Source organism: Aphelocoma coerulescens, chromosome 3, assembly GCF_041296385.1.
Source record: "Aphelocoma coerulescens isolate FSJ_1873_10779 chromosome 3, UR_Acoe_1.0, whole genome shotgun sequence".
Classification (NCBI taxonomy): Eukaryota; Metazoa; Chordata; class Aves; order Passeriformes; family Corvidae; genus Aphelocoma; species Aphelocoma coerulescens.
Window position 1 is genome coordinate 92,271,042 of NC_091016.1, and position 12,348 is coordinate 92,283,389.

Consider the following 12,348-nt stretch of genomic DNA (forward strand, 5'->3'; position numbering starts at 1 on the left):
CAAGTTCTGTAATACATTGAGTGGCACAGATTGGCATGGCATTTTATTTTGAGATACTTTCTCCTAAATCATAAAAATGGGTCTGAGTATCTTCATGGAGTTACAGATATATTCATTGGTAAGTTAGGAGTTCTAATTTTGAGTTTGAATACTGGCTGGGTTAACATAATTGGGAGAATTTAATTCTAAAATCTAGATTACAATTTATAATAGGTTTGAAAATGGTGTTTTAAATGTATGCAAAGTAAACATTAGAGGCTTTGTAGTTGACAGAAGTTGTAGCTGTCTTTCAAATGTTCTATTATTATCTATAGACAAAGTCAATGAGAAATATTCAAGATTTTTCAGTCAGTTGACACATCTACAGACCTGAAGTTTGTAAGATCTTACTGTGTCCACTGCCTTGGTTTGCTTGTACACAATGAGCGCTGCTATTTCCACCTTGTAGACACAGCAAGATACTTCATTAGTTTAACAAAAATTGTGACATTTTTAGTGATTTAGTTTTTCAGTGTTAAATTGAATCCAGTTCTTTTCTATTTTGTGTGTTCTCAAAAGCATTAGAACTTTGACTAGGACTTTGACTCCATAAATAAATGCTCAATTTCTTCAGTGCCTGTGATGTCTAATACTGGCTGGAGAATGTAAAACACTTAACTGCTTTAGATGTTAAAAGTTTTAGTGAAATATACACCATTAGGAACAGATATGTACCTAAAGGGCTTTTCTGTTACTAATTTTGTTCTTTAACATCTTTGTCCTACATGTTGTTTTTTTTTCTGATTAATTAAGCAGCTCAGGGTTTTTCAAAGTGTATGTGGCTCAGAGTTTTTCAAAGTGTATGTTTTTAATTGGCTTAGCTAAATTAGTGGATATTCTTGGATATTCTTATTTAATAATGGCCTATAGCTTGAGTCTATTAATATACTAATTTAAATGAACTAGCAATTCATGTAAAGCCCAGACTTTATTTTTAAGGTTGTAACTGTAAGGTAGAAGGCCTAGACAATGGAAAGTAAAGCCTATAGTTCTCATGAGAATGAAATATCTAGATGCATCTGAGAATCTGAGTCTTAGTTTCTTAAGTTACCTAAGTATCTTAAAAAGCTGAAAATGGGGGTGGGTGTTGCAGTTAGTTTACCTTTTTTCACCTTCTCTCACAGCTGTTCTAGTGGCAATGGCAGTAGCCTGTATTACAGATGCTGATTCCGGTGTGGAGTTGCTGAGTGTTTACAGTTACAGTGGTAAAAGTGTTACAAACCACTTTTCTTCCCAGTTGTTTGTACTGCTACATAGTAGAACACCTTTGGGCTTTCCTTTGTAGAGGAGTTTTACATGTTAATCAAGAATTGAAAATTAGCGTGTGTTTTGCTGATTTAATTATGCAGGTTTACGCAATAACAGTGTTAGTCCTTACACGCTTGCATTTCAAATGTCATACGTTGTGGGTGCTAAATTAAATTATTAAATTGCACTTTTGTATGGTAAATTTACTCTAATGCTCCTTACAAAGCAAGATGGGCCTCAAACCCTTTATATAGTATAGGAATAGATTTTTCTGATGGTGATAAATGCATGGTAAAGGATTATGATTTTTAATTTTAAAACATTCACAATGTTAAGTGATCTATATTTTACAACTTTTTGAGCAGAGGTTAGCTTAACTTATTACTGTAGTTCTCTTAGTATTCGTATAGCACTAAACACGTTCTCATTTTATTTGGGAATGGCTTCATAAATATTTTCCTTTTCCTAGGCATATTACAGTTGGTTCTATAGGTGAAGATGGAAAATAAATGTTAGCTTGTGTTTCTTTTTACAGAGATCAGAGTTGCTATGACATAATTCTGTTATACAATGCAATGAAGAAGAAAGTGTTGTCTGACTCTGATGAGGTAAGTGGTTGTGTCTTGGGCATTGGCATTGATACACTGGAGAAACAAGACCGCTGTCTGTCCTGTGGAAGACCAAAGTACTGGTTTCAGTCACTTTTAGGGAAGTGGAGTGTACTTTTCTGTCAGTACAATGTTTCTTCTTGTCAGCGAGGAAACTGGGTGAGAATCCAGCCTCCTCTCTTCCTTTAGTGCAGAGAGCTTTAATAGTTTGCTGGAGGATGCTGCTTAGACTTCTGAGAGGTTCTCAAAATTGACAGTTACATGAAAGGCTTCTCAGAGGGACGGGGTAGGACTGTAAAGACTCAAATTATAAGTCTGAAGTATAAAAGAACTTGCCTACTCATATATGCTTATATTTTTTAACCTTTTTATGCGACTCATTATCTTGCTCAAAGGAAGAAGAGAAAGACACAAATGTGCCGGGGACTTCCACTAGAAAAAGAAAGGTAAATGTTTTTAAATTTTTTAGTTTATATTTTTGGTGCTACAGTTGCTAAAATGTATTTGTAAACAATGGAATGTAAAACTGAAATATTTCTAGTATTGTGTAGTGTCAGCTTTTTGAAAGTTTTGAACTTAGTGACATGTTGTTCTACTGAGCTGTTCAATGTAAAAGTATTTCTGTCTGTGGTGCTGCATGTTGTGAATTCATTGACATTCTGTGGGGTAACTTTTCCACTAGATTTTGAAAAAAGCAGCTAGTTTATTTAATATGTACCAGGCAATATTGTCATTTCAGGATCATCAGCCAAAGCGGCGGCTACGTAACCGGGCTCAGTCATATGACATTCAGTCATGGAAGAAGCAATGCCAGGAGCTGCTGAATCTCATTTTTCAGTGTGAAGATTCCGAACCATTTCGACAACCAGTGGATCTTCTTGAGTATCCAGTAAGTATTTTAGAGCAAGACAACTGGTTATAATCCAATTGTTAAGTGGTGAGTTTGGGGTTTTTTTTTTAACATTGACCATTCTTTCAATTGAAACTTCAGGCAACTGTAGTGACAGGATTTTTTTCAGCAATTCATTGTCACTTGATAATAATGTTTACTGTTTTTTTAAACTTATTTCAAAATAAATAATACTTCTCTGCTCTTTCAGATACTTTTTTTGGAAAACATTTTATATTCAGGGATGCTTATGCTATTAAGTAAATTACAGCTTTTTAAGTAAATTACACCTTTTGCAATTAAGATGTCTTTCCTTTTCTGAGTGAAAAATGGTCATATATTAAATGCATGTGTTTGGTTGGTGTTGCATGTGACGTGTTGTCAAGGATCATTGGTTTCATCTCAGAGTATAAAAGCTTAGAAGTAAGATCATATGAAAACTTCAAGTAATAAAGCAAAGATTTTGCTTGCTTTCCTTCTAGCATATCTTAAGTTCTGTAAAATATCACTCTAGGATGACTAACTTGGGCAAAATTAATTGTCTCAGAGAAAAGAAATGCTTCTCTTTAGGAAGTCACTAGTAGGTCTGTCTTGACACTTCTGCGGCCACTGGGTACCATTATTTTTGAAGTAACCTAAATTCTACGCTGTAGCTGACTACAAGTGGCCCTCTGTGTTTGAGATCCTCAAATGAGCTGATAGAGAGCACTCTACTAGGCTTAGGCATGAAACACACTGCTCCCTGGTGTCACAAGCCTAACATGCAGAGGCACTCCTGCAGGTTCTATTTGCTCTGAAGGATTAAGTTAACTTTTTGGTTAAATTTGGTATTTAAGCTTTTTGTTGTATGGATTTGTCTCTGTCTCTTCCATAACCTAGAAAAATGGTTCTGTCATTGGCTTGAATTGGGTCCTGCCTAAGCCTGTGAGTTTTTAATACTTTATTACTTTTGTAAATTGTCAGGTCTCCATTTGGGAAACTGCTCAGATTTCAGAAAGGATGTGATAAGCCTCTGATCAGGTTCAAATATTCAAACTTCATATTTTAAAGCTAATATGTAAGAACAGTATTAGTCTTAGTCCCAAGTTTGAGCTGCTAAGCCACCCAGAAGGCTTGTAGTCACACTTTCAAATCACTGTTATCTTCCTGTCAGTGTGTTAGTAATGCAACCCTTAGGACACAAAATTCTGAGCTCTGTGTTCCAAAAAATCTCTTTATAAAATAAATTGGGTCTATCAGTTAACTTCTAACCTTGACCCTACTGAGTATGTCTGCAAGGAGGTATGTTGTATATTAGTGGAAAGCAGCAAAATGTCTTCAGCAGTCTTCCATACCTATTTAAAGAGGACATTTGGGTTAAACAGGTTTATCAAACTCATCCTAATGAAAATGATACATTAAGGCTTGGGGAAGAAATTGTAATAAATTGCTTTGCTATTTCTAAACAGGATTATAGAGATATTATTGACACTCCTATGGACTTTGCTACTGTTAGAGAAACACTGGAAGCTGGCAACTACGAGTCACCAATGGAGTTATGTAAAGATGTGAGACTTATTTTCAGCAATTCCAAGGCCTATACACCAAGTAAAAGATCAAGGGTAAGATTTTATTATTTTCCATTGTTGTTTGAAAGAACACTTATATCTGAAAAATATACGACCTAAAAGGCAGAGAGTTTAATTTGATTACTTTTAAAAAACAAGTTAAATTATTTCTGTTCTTAAACCAGAAATATTTCTGAGAAACTATTCTAGCTTTGTATTTGAAAGGAAAGGAATGTGTGCTATTTAAATACCAAAAGTTCTGATGATCTGCATGTGTATTTTGAAAGTAAATATTAGAAAGTGGGTCTAAAGGGAGCCACAAGGAAGATAAGTTCTGTAAAAACATGATCATGAGTACAATAGTAAAATTTAACTGATAGTTTGGGGAAGAAACTAGATTTTGAAAACAAACACACAGAGAGCTCCTCTACTTTGAAGGTTGCCCCAAACTGAAATATCCAGGTATAGACAGCAGAGGATGTTGAAATTCTGTGCTGTTGACCAGTATGCAGTAGGATTGTAATGAAGCTCTTAGGATTTCTGGGAAACAGGACAGTTTACATAAAGTGTCAGCTTACAAAGCGATTTGTACTGTGATGGTGATGTCTTGCTAGTGGGAGGTGCAGTACCTGATAGAAGTTAAATTATAGATACATATTTACATGTGTTCAAGGCTTCTGTGTAGCTTTTCTTCTACTAATATGTGTTCGGTTTTAAGACTAGATTTATTAACAGCTTTTACGTTTGGCTGTTCTAAATAGCAAGTTAATCATTAGGACTTCATTGTTTTAGACTTGGGCACAAATTTCTTAGTAGGTGACTAGCAGGATCAGAGATTACTCCCCAGTCAGTAGCAGATAGTCTCACTCACTGTTGAGGCTGCCATAGCCCATAAAAGAATTACCCTTTCAGTTGCAGCAAATGACAGGGCTTCTGGGGGAAGTCTGAATTCTTTTGTGGTCTTTCTTTCTCTCCTTGACCTCATCTCACCTGACATTAGCTTTGTCTGGTCTCATAGGTTTGTTTGACATTTTCATTTCTTTCATATTTCTTCCAAACAGACTGGTATAGTAATAAATTTGTCTTTTTTTGTTTTACTCAGAAGTAGAAGTGGAAGGTTCTTATGTCAAGAATTTTAATATTCTAGAACCTATGTGCTTTCAGTGCATGCAACATGTAGTTGAATGGTGATGTTTTTACTGTGTCATGCACTTTTATTTTTAGCATCTTACTTTATTTCAATGGTGCTTATTTGAACAGTAAACTGACATCACTGATGCTTTCTTGAACAGTAAACCTACAGTCATCAGCTTTTTTTTATTAGCTGGACACATCAGACACACATTCCTTTGCATATCATCTCCAGTAACACATGCAGAATCTGTCAGACCTATTGAGTCTGGTGCTCAGATGGTTTGGTGTGTTCCCAAGTAGGCAGTGGTTCAATATTGTCTTTGTGTTTCTTAGAAGGTGCTGTCTCTCCTTAAAGTACCTAGAGAGTCACTTTGGTGTTTTTTTTTTTTTTGTTTCCAGAATTAATAGCAACTGTGCTCAAATAATTACTTGTGACCTAAACTGAGTTTGGGACTCTCTGTAAATCATCTAAGGCTAGAGCTGGTAAAAAAAAAAGTGCACCTACATAATTCCAATACATTTATTGTACCTGTTGCAGCCAACTTACTTGTAGTATCAATTAATCTATAAAAGAAATAGACTGACGTTCAAAGACAGGATATAAGGATGCAACTTAATAGAGCAGAAAATAAGATTTCTTGACCCTAGGTATGATACAGTAAAATTACATTAAGAAACTGTCTTTATGATTTTTGTTGAAGCTAGAAAGGGATACATTCTGGAAAGGCAATTGAAAAAGTAGATTTTCTAATTTTTTCCTTTTCTGTGTCATCTTCAGTTGTAATACACTTTTCAAAACCATGAAAATAGTTAAAGCAAACCTACACATGAGTTAGGATATATTTGTTCAGGCAGATTGTAAATTTCCCTAAAACACTTCTATATTAACCACTTTTTACTTTTCTGTCTATTGTGATAAATAAGAGGATGCTTTGGAAAAATATACAACTTGTTTACTGGCTTTTCTTTTTTAGATCTACAGCATGAGCTTGCGCCTTTCTGCTTTCTTTGAAGAACACATAAGTTCTATTTTATCAGATTATAAATCTGCCCTACGCTTTCATAAAAGAAATACAATAAAGAAACGAAGGAAAAAAAGAAGTAGAAGCAGCTCAGTTTCCAGTAGTGTTGCATCCAGGTACATTAATTCCTTTACAGTATTCATGAAATGCTGTGAAATTTTGACATACCTAAACAATAAAACTTAGTGTGTTTTTTTCTTAATACTTCCTTTACTATTCCCTATATTGCAGAATGGTAGCTTTGACATGCAAGTCCCTATGATGTGGAAGAGTTTTAAACTTTACTTAGAGCTATCCTAGTGTAAGTGCTTAAAATTCAAATAACTGCTAAATGTGTACAGTAAAACAGCATCGTTAGGATAGTGATGGCATCATGCTTTGTCATATAACTATAGTATTTATTGTAAAGATTCACTTTCCAGAAGCTCACAACTTACATGAATTTCCACAGTAAATGCCATATTTTTAACATACTTCATGCAGAGGTGATTGTTTTACTCCCACAATCTCAGACACTAGCATTTAATTTTATTTATTCCTGTAAAATGACAAGGTAGTCATCCAGGATACAAATTGTTACTCCTTTTGCAGCCCTGAAAGGAAGAGGAGATTAATAAAACCTCAGCTGAAGGCAGAAACTTCTGCCACTTCATCATCTTCTGCACCTGCACGGTCGACAGCACTGAGACACGCCCCGCCTCAGATGAATGGAAAAGCTGCTGAAGCCTCCTCCCTTGTGCGGACTCGAAGCAATAGGGGGATAACAGATGTGGCTGTTACAGAGCAACCATCTACTTCTTCAGGAGCAAAGCCTTTAACTATAAAGCCTTTAATTACAAAGCCTAATACTACTGCAGGGTCAGGAAAGTCAGGCAAGTTGGGGCGTTTTTGGTTTTGTTTTTTAACTAGGCTATGAATGTTTTTAAAGATAAAACTGGCTCTTTGGAAATCTGATATATCTCTCTCAGTTAAGACTGGTTCTGTTTTCAAGCTGATGGAACTTTGAGGCTCTTAAGAGGAAAAATGAACAAGTTAGTCTATGTTGTTTTATCTAGGAAGCTTTCTCCCTTTTGGATCACTGACTCACATTGTTTGTAGTAGAACATGAGTTCCATTTTACCCAACAAGATTGAATGTAGTATATACTACTTGACTTGCATAATTTTTTTTTTCTTTTTATCCTTCTAGTACTGGAGAATTCAACCAAACATTCCAAGAACCAGAATACTGTATCAAACCCTACCCCATCTGATTACAGTCATAACACTAGGAATAACTCCACGAGAGAAAATCCCGAGAAAGAGAAGCAAATCAAGCGCAAAGTAAAATCTTCCACTGTTAATCCACAAGGTACCAAATTTCTCTGGAAATTCCTCCCCACCCTCAGAGTTATTGATGTAGTGACTGTAGTGTTGTGCTTTAGTTGTGGTAATTTGGGGGTAGGGAAATTAGAAGGCATTATGATTTAGCAGAATAGGGAAGTCTAATGGAACAATTCAGTCACCATTAGTTTCCTTCTTGATGAATTAGCATGGTTTTGACTACTCTTAACACCATTTCCATGGTGTGAGAACTGTTGTCTACGTGATTTTGATACGTTAACATATCAGTGCCTTCATTTAAATTATTACAAATGTCATGTTAGGAGTTCCTAAATTCCAAAGCAGACTTCTGCATGGTCATACTTTAAACCCTGTGTGTTTAATCACATAAAATTTCTGTGGGTTATATTTGGGTCAGTAACACTGAGTGTGATGACATTCTGCACAGGAAAAAGCATAAGGATTAGAGGACCTGAGCTGCAAATTCATTCCTTCATTTTTTGCCACAGCAAAAGAAACCTATGCAGTATTTACTGCTTCTGTTTAGTATATTTGAATGGCCTGCTTGGACCTAGTTCACGAAATCTCCTAAATGAGCTTGCTTGGTCTTTTGATGTCAGAATACCTTAAAATTCAAAGCTTCTGTGGAGGCTGAAATAAGGTCTCCTATTCAAAAAGCTTTCCTGTTTATGAAGGAGCTTTGAACTGTTAGGAAGATGCTTGAAGCAGCTAGATCCACTAAACATCTTTTCTCTGAAAATGGGGACACAGTAGTCTGCAAATTAAATCCCATCTAATTAATCTGCCTACTCCTTGTAGTCCTCTCTCCAAGGAGTTCTTTCTTACTCATCCATGCTTCTGAAAAAGTAGCTTGTGGTCTTATAAGTTAAATCATCTGTCCATTGCTTGTAAGCTTTCTCACGAAGGCCCCAGCTGTTCCCACACTGGATGGCTAAATATGCAGCTGTTACAGGATGGGATGTTTGGTCAGGTCAGGGGTATCAGAATGTTGACATGGTCCTGTCTCCTCACATCCACTCACAGGACAGGGTAGGCCTGTGCTTTTAGTGCATGATGGTGCACATTTGAACACAGCAGAAGCTGTGTGTGGGTGTGTTACATCAAAGGGCTGGAGGACCTATCATTCTGGCTATGAGCCTGTTCTTGGCCACATTTCAGGCAAGGGCTGTGGTATCAGAACATCTTCCTACGAGGTCCTGTGACATGTCCCTCTGAAGGAGTTGAGTACCCCTCATGTAATGAAAACTCATACCCCATAAAAGTCTCCAAGCAAGTACATTCTGCTGTCTGTTAATGTGAAAAATCTCTACAAATTTGATACAAAAGATGCTACCTCAGGTTGAAAGAAAATTTTTATTTCTCCAGAGATGACCTACTGTGAAGCATTCCCAGTTCTTCCAGTAAAGCTTCTTGAGCAACCTTTTGCTGTTGCAGATACAAAATAGGAGTTTTGTCCACTGGTGCTGTATCACCTGAGAAAAACCCTTCAGCTGTTCCCTTTTTTTCATTCTTTTTTTTCCTCCTGTGTTTTTCCTGGGGGTTTTTTGTTTGTTGGATTTTTTTTTTCCTTGCAGCTACTGTGTGCTAAATCCAACTAGCAGTTAGTCCTCATTCTACACTGGAGTGAAACTCTCTGAGCTCAACTTTGGGTTTCTTAGATTTTGATAGGTTGACAATCACTGTGAATCCATTCAGATATTTTAGTAAGAGTTTTTATTAAGGCAGTGTGAAAATGAATGTAAATGCAGATCTGTTACGTGACGTGTACTTACAGCATTTCTGTACCATTTCGTTACAGCAGATTGCAAGAATAATGCTTTGGCATCAGGAAGCATTCAGGTAAATGGACACGGAGGACAGCCTTTGAAACCTCCAGTTAAAAGAGGTCCTGGACGGAAACCGAAGGTGGAGACTAATAACAGTAGCTGTGAAGTGGTGGTGCACAAGAAAAGAGGCAGGAAGCCAAAAAAGCTACAAATCGTTGAACAGCAAAAGGTTGCAGAGCAGAATACAATCCAGACCACAAGGGATATACCAGAGGAAGCCTCTGTTTCTACTGCATGTAATTCTCTTTCTGAAAATAATGTGAAGGAAGACTTGTTACAAAAAAAAGGCCGTGGGGGTAGAAAGCCAAAAAGGAAGATAAAGAGCCGCCAGCCAGGCTCAGACCTCTTAGTTCCTGCAAATGTTAAAATGCAAACAAGAAGCAGGAGGAAAAAGACACATGAGCCTATGGAGGAGAGTTCTGAAGAACTTAAAGATTCTGAACCTCACATGAGAACTAGAAACCAGGGTAGGAGGACAGCCTTTTACAATGAAGATGACTCTGAGGAAGAGCAAAGGCAGCTATTGTTTGAAGACACCTCCTTAACTTTTGGAACTTCAAGCAGAGGCAGAGTCCGAAAGTTGACTGAAAAAGCAAAAGCTAATTTAATTGGTTGGTAATTTTTACCAAGGGTTATACTTCAGAATGCTATGAAGCAGGTACAGTTAAGGATCAGCAGAACAGACTTCTGCTTCCCTGCTGCTATTATGGGTTAGAAGAGTATGTTCTGATTTGGGGAGAAAAATTTAGCAAAACAATAAACTGAAAGAACATTCTTTGAAAGAAATATATATTTTAAACTTTTGCTATTTATTGCCCTCCAAATAGGTTATACATTTCAACAGTCATTTTGTTCACAGTTGAGAATAATTGAAGCAATTTCTGACTGATGTACAGAGTTCAGATCTACTCTGCTCAAGTAGTATGTAATATCTCTACACACTTGAAAAAAGGTAATAGAACTTTTAATTGCCACAAATTGAAAACAGAAATCTATTTTTGACCAAGCAAGGTACACTTTGATTGTAGAGTCAAGTCGCCTAGGAAGGCGGACTTTGGCAAAAAGTGGCAGTAAATTCACTTACATTTCGATTAAATAATACAATACCAAACTTTGCTAATCTGAAAATGTTTAATTTCAGTTGTGATGGAACATTCAGCTGCAAAAGAAGCCTAGCAGAGGCCATTGTTTATCCAAGTTCTGCCAAACATAGCAAAAATGTAATCACAAATATATATATCCACATTGGAAAAAGTTTGACTAATGTCTAATTTTTCAGACCTTGATTCTTGTATCAATCACTAAATCTCTGTTTATTGTGCCAAAGACTGAGAATCAGTGCAGTGGAAAACCTTTTTTTTCTTTTTGAGTGTCAGTACAGCATACATTTGCAGTGATAAAAGCTGTGTCTTGTTTTAAATAGTAAATTGTTAACATTGTTCTGAAATGTATCCTTTTTGGTACTTCTGGTAGAAAATAATGCACTGGTGGGGTCCTTTGACAGAGATGTTTTAGTCTAAATGTATAATTGGTTAAAGGATTCAAGGAAATTACAGGACAGGTATGGAATTATGATGTTTACTTTCTGATCCAGATTGATTGTTGTTTCTACAACTTTAAGACATGCTTAAGAGGCTGAAATGACCTACAAAGAATAGTGTATGTGTATATATTAATATATACATAAACACATACATCTAAAATATTACCCAGGTATAAATTTTTTTCAGGATTTTTTAGATAGCACTAGAATTGAAAATTTTAAAATGTCATACTTTATAGTTTAATTTTAAGGGGAAGATTGGTTATTTTCAATTATTAGGGTTAAAAGGCCAAATCACTTTTTATGCAATCATGTTTTATACAGTGGTCTCATTGCACATTGTGTTTTTCTGCACTTTTTATGGTATATCACGCTGACATATGTCAATATACACCCTAAAGAAAAATTCCATTTAATGATTGTGCCTTGTATTCTATTATTTCTTGCATCCTTACTAAAATTAAGTTGTCTATTGTAAATGATAACTATATGACTTAGGGGAATGTATTGTTATATGTACTGCTCTGGAAAAGAAAAGCAGTTATTTATTTGTTTATGGTACATTTAGTTATTTTATACCTTTACAAACAAACCTTAATACCATTTTCTATCACTTAAAAGAAGTATTGTCCAGTTTCAAGGAAAAAATACATAAGCAGTCGTATTTACTGAGATCTGGTATGGTACAAAAATGTAACCAAAAATTTTCTGGTTATACTTTTTTTTGTTTTTACACATCATCTGCAATGTCTGGAAGGGAGGACATGCAGAATTAAGACCTTAAATTTGCACAGATTCTGTATATGTATTTGAGGCCTGATTCTTCACTCTTTATTTTCTTAAAAAAAAAAGCTTAAAAGTTTGAACAAAGAACATTGGTATTTGCCACCAAGAGTAACAGAAATATGCTATTGTGGATAGCAGATTAGTATCCACCATACCTAGTTTTAGGTAGTTCATTTTACTACAAAAAATGGCTAAGATATTTTCCAGATCCTCTTTGAATTGTAATGAATTTGAACTTGGGGGGGCAGGGATTAGTTTGTATTTCATTTGTTGGCATATTTATTTTTTCTAACAAGTATTTCTTTATCATCTGATTAAAATGGAGTCACTAGACATGTGGTAAGATAACAAGCTACGTTTGTA

The 12,348-nt window shown here is 35.7% G+C and overlaps 1 protein-coding gene across 3 annotated transcripts in view; it reads left to right on the forward strand.

The window, feature by feature from the left end:
* PHIP (pleckstrin homology domain interacting protein) overlaps positions 1–12,257 on the forward strand; it is a 103,701-nt gene extending 91,444 nt beyond the window's left edge. For 2 of the 3 annotated variants that reach the window (XM_069011284.1, XM_069011287.1), the window contains exons 33-40: positions 1,823–1,895; positions 2,291–2,341; positions 2,635–2,784; positions 4,233–4,385; positions 6,440–6,603; positions 7,079–7,359; positions 7,676–7,837; positions 9,629–12,257. In XM_069011284.1, coding sequence (XP_068867385.1) covers positions 1,823–1,895; positions 2,291–2,341; positions 2,635–2,784; positions 4,233–4,385; positions 6,440–6,603; positions 7,079–7,359; positions 7,676–7,837; positions 9,629–10,275 — 1,681 coding nt within the window. In that variant the 3' untranslated portion in view covers positions 10,276–12,257. The remainder of the gene's footprint in view (positions 1–1,822; positions 1,896–2,290; positions 2,342–2,634; positions 2,785–4,232; positions 4,386–6,439; positions 6,604–7,078; positions 7,360–7,675; positions 7,838–9,628) is intronic. The other variant, XM_069011286.1, reaches the window with a different exon arrangement.
* Positions 12,258–12,348: the final 91 nt, after the last annotated feature.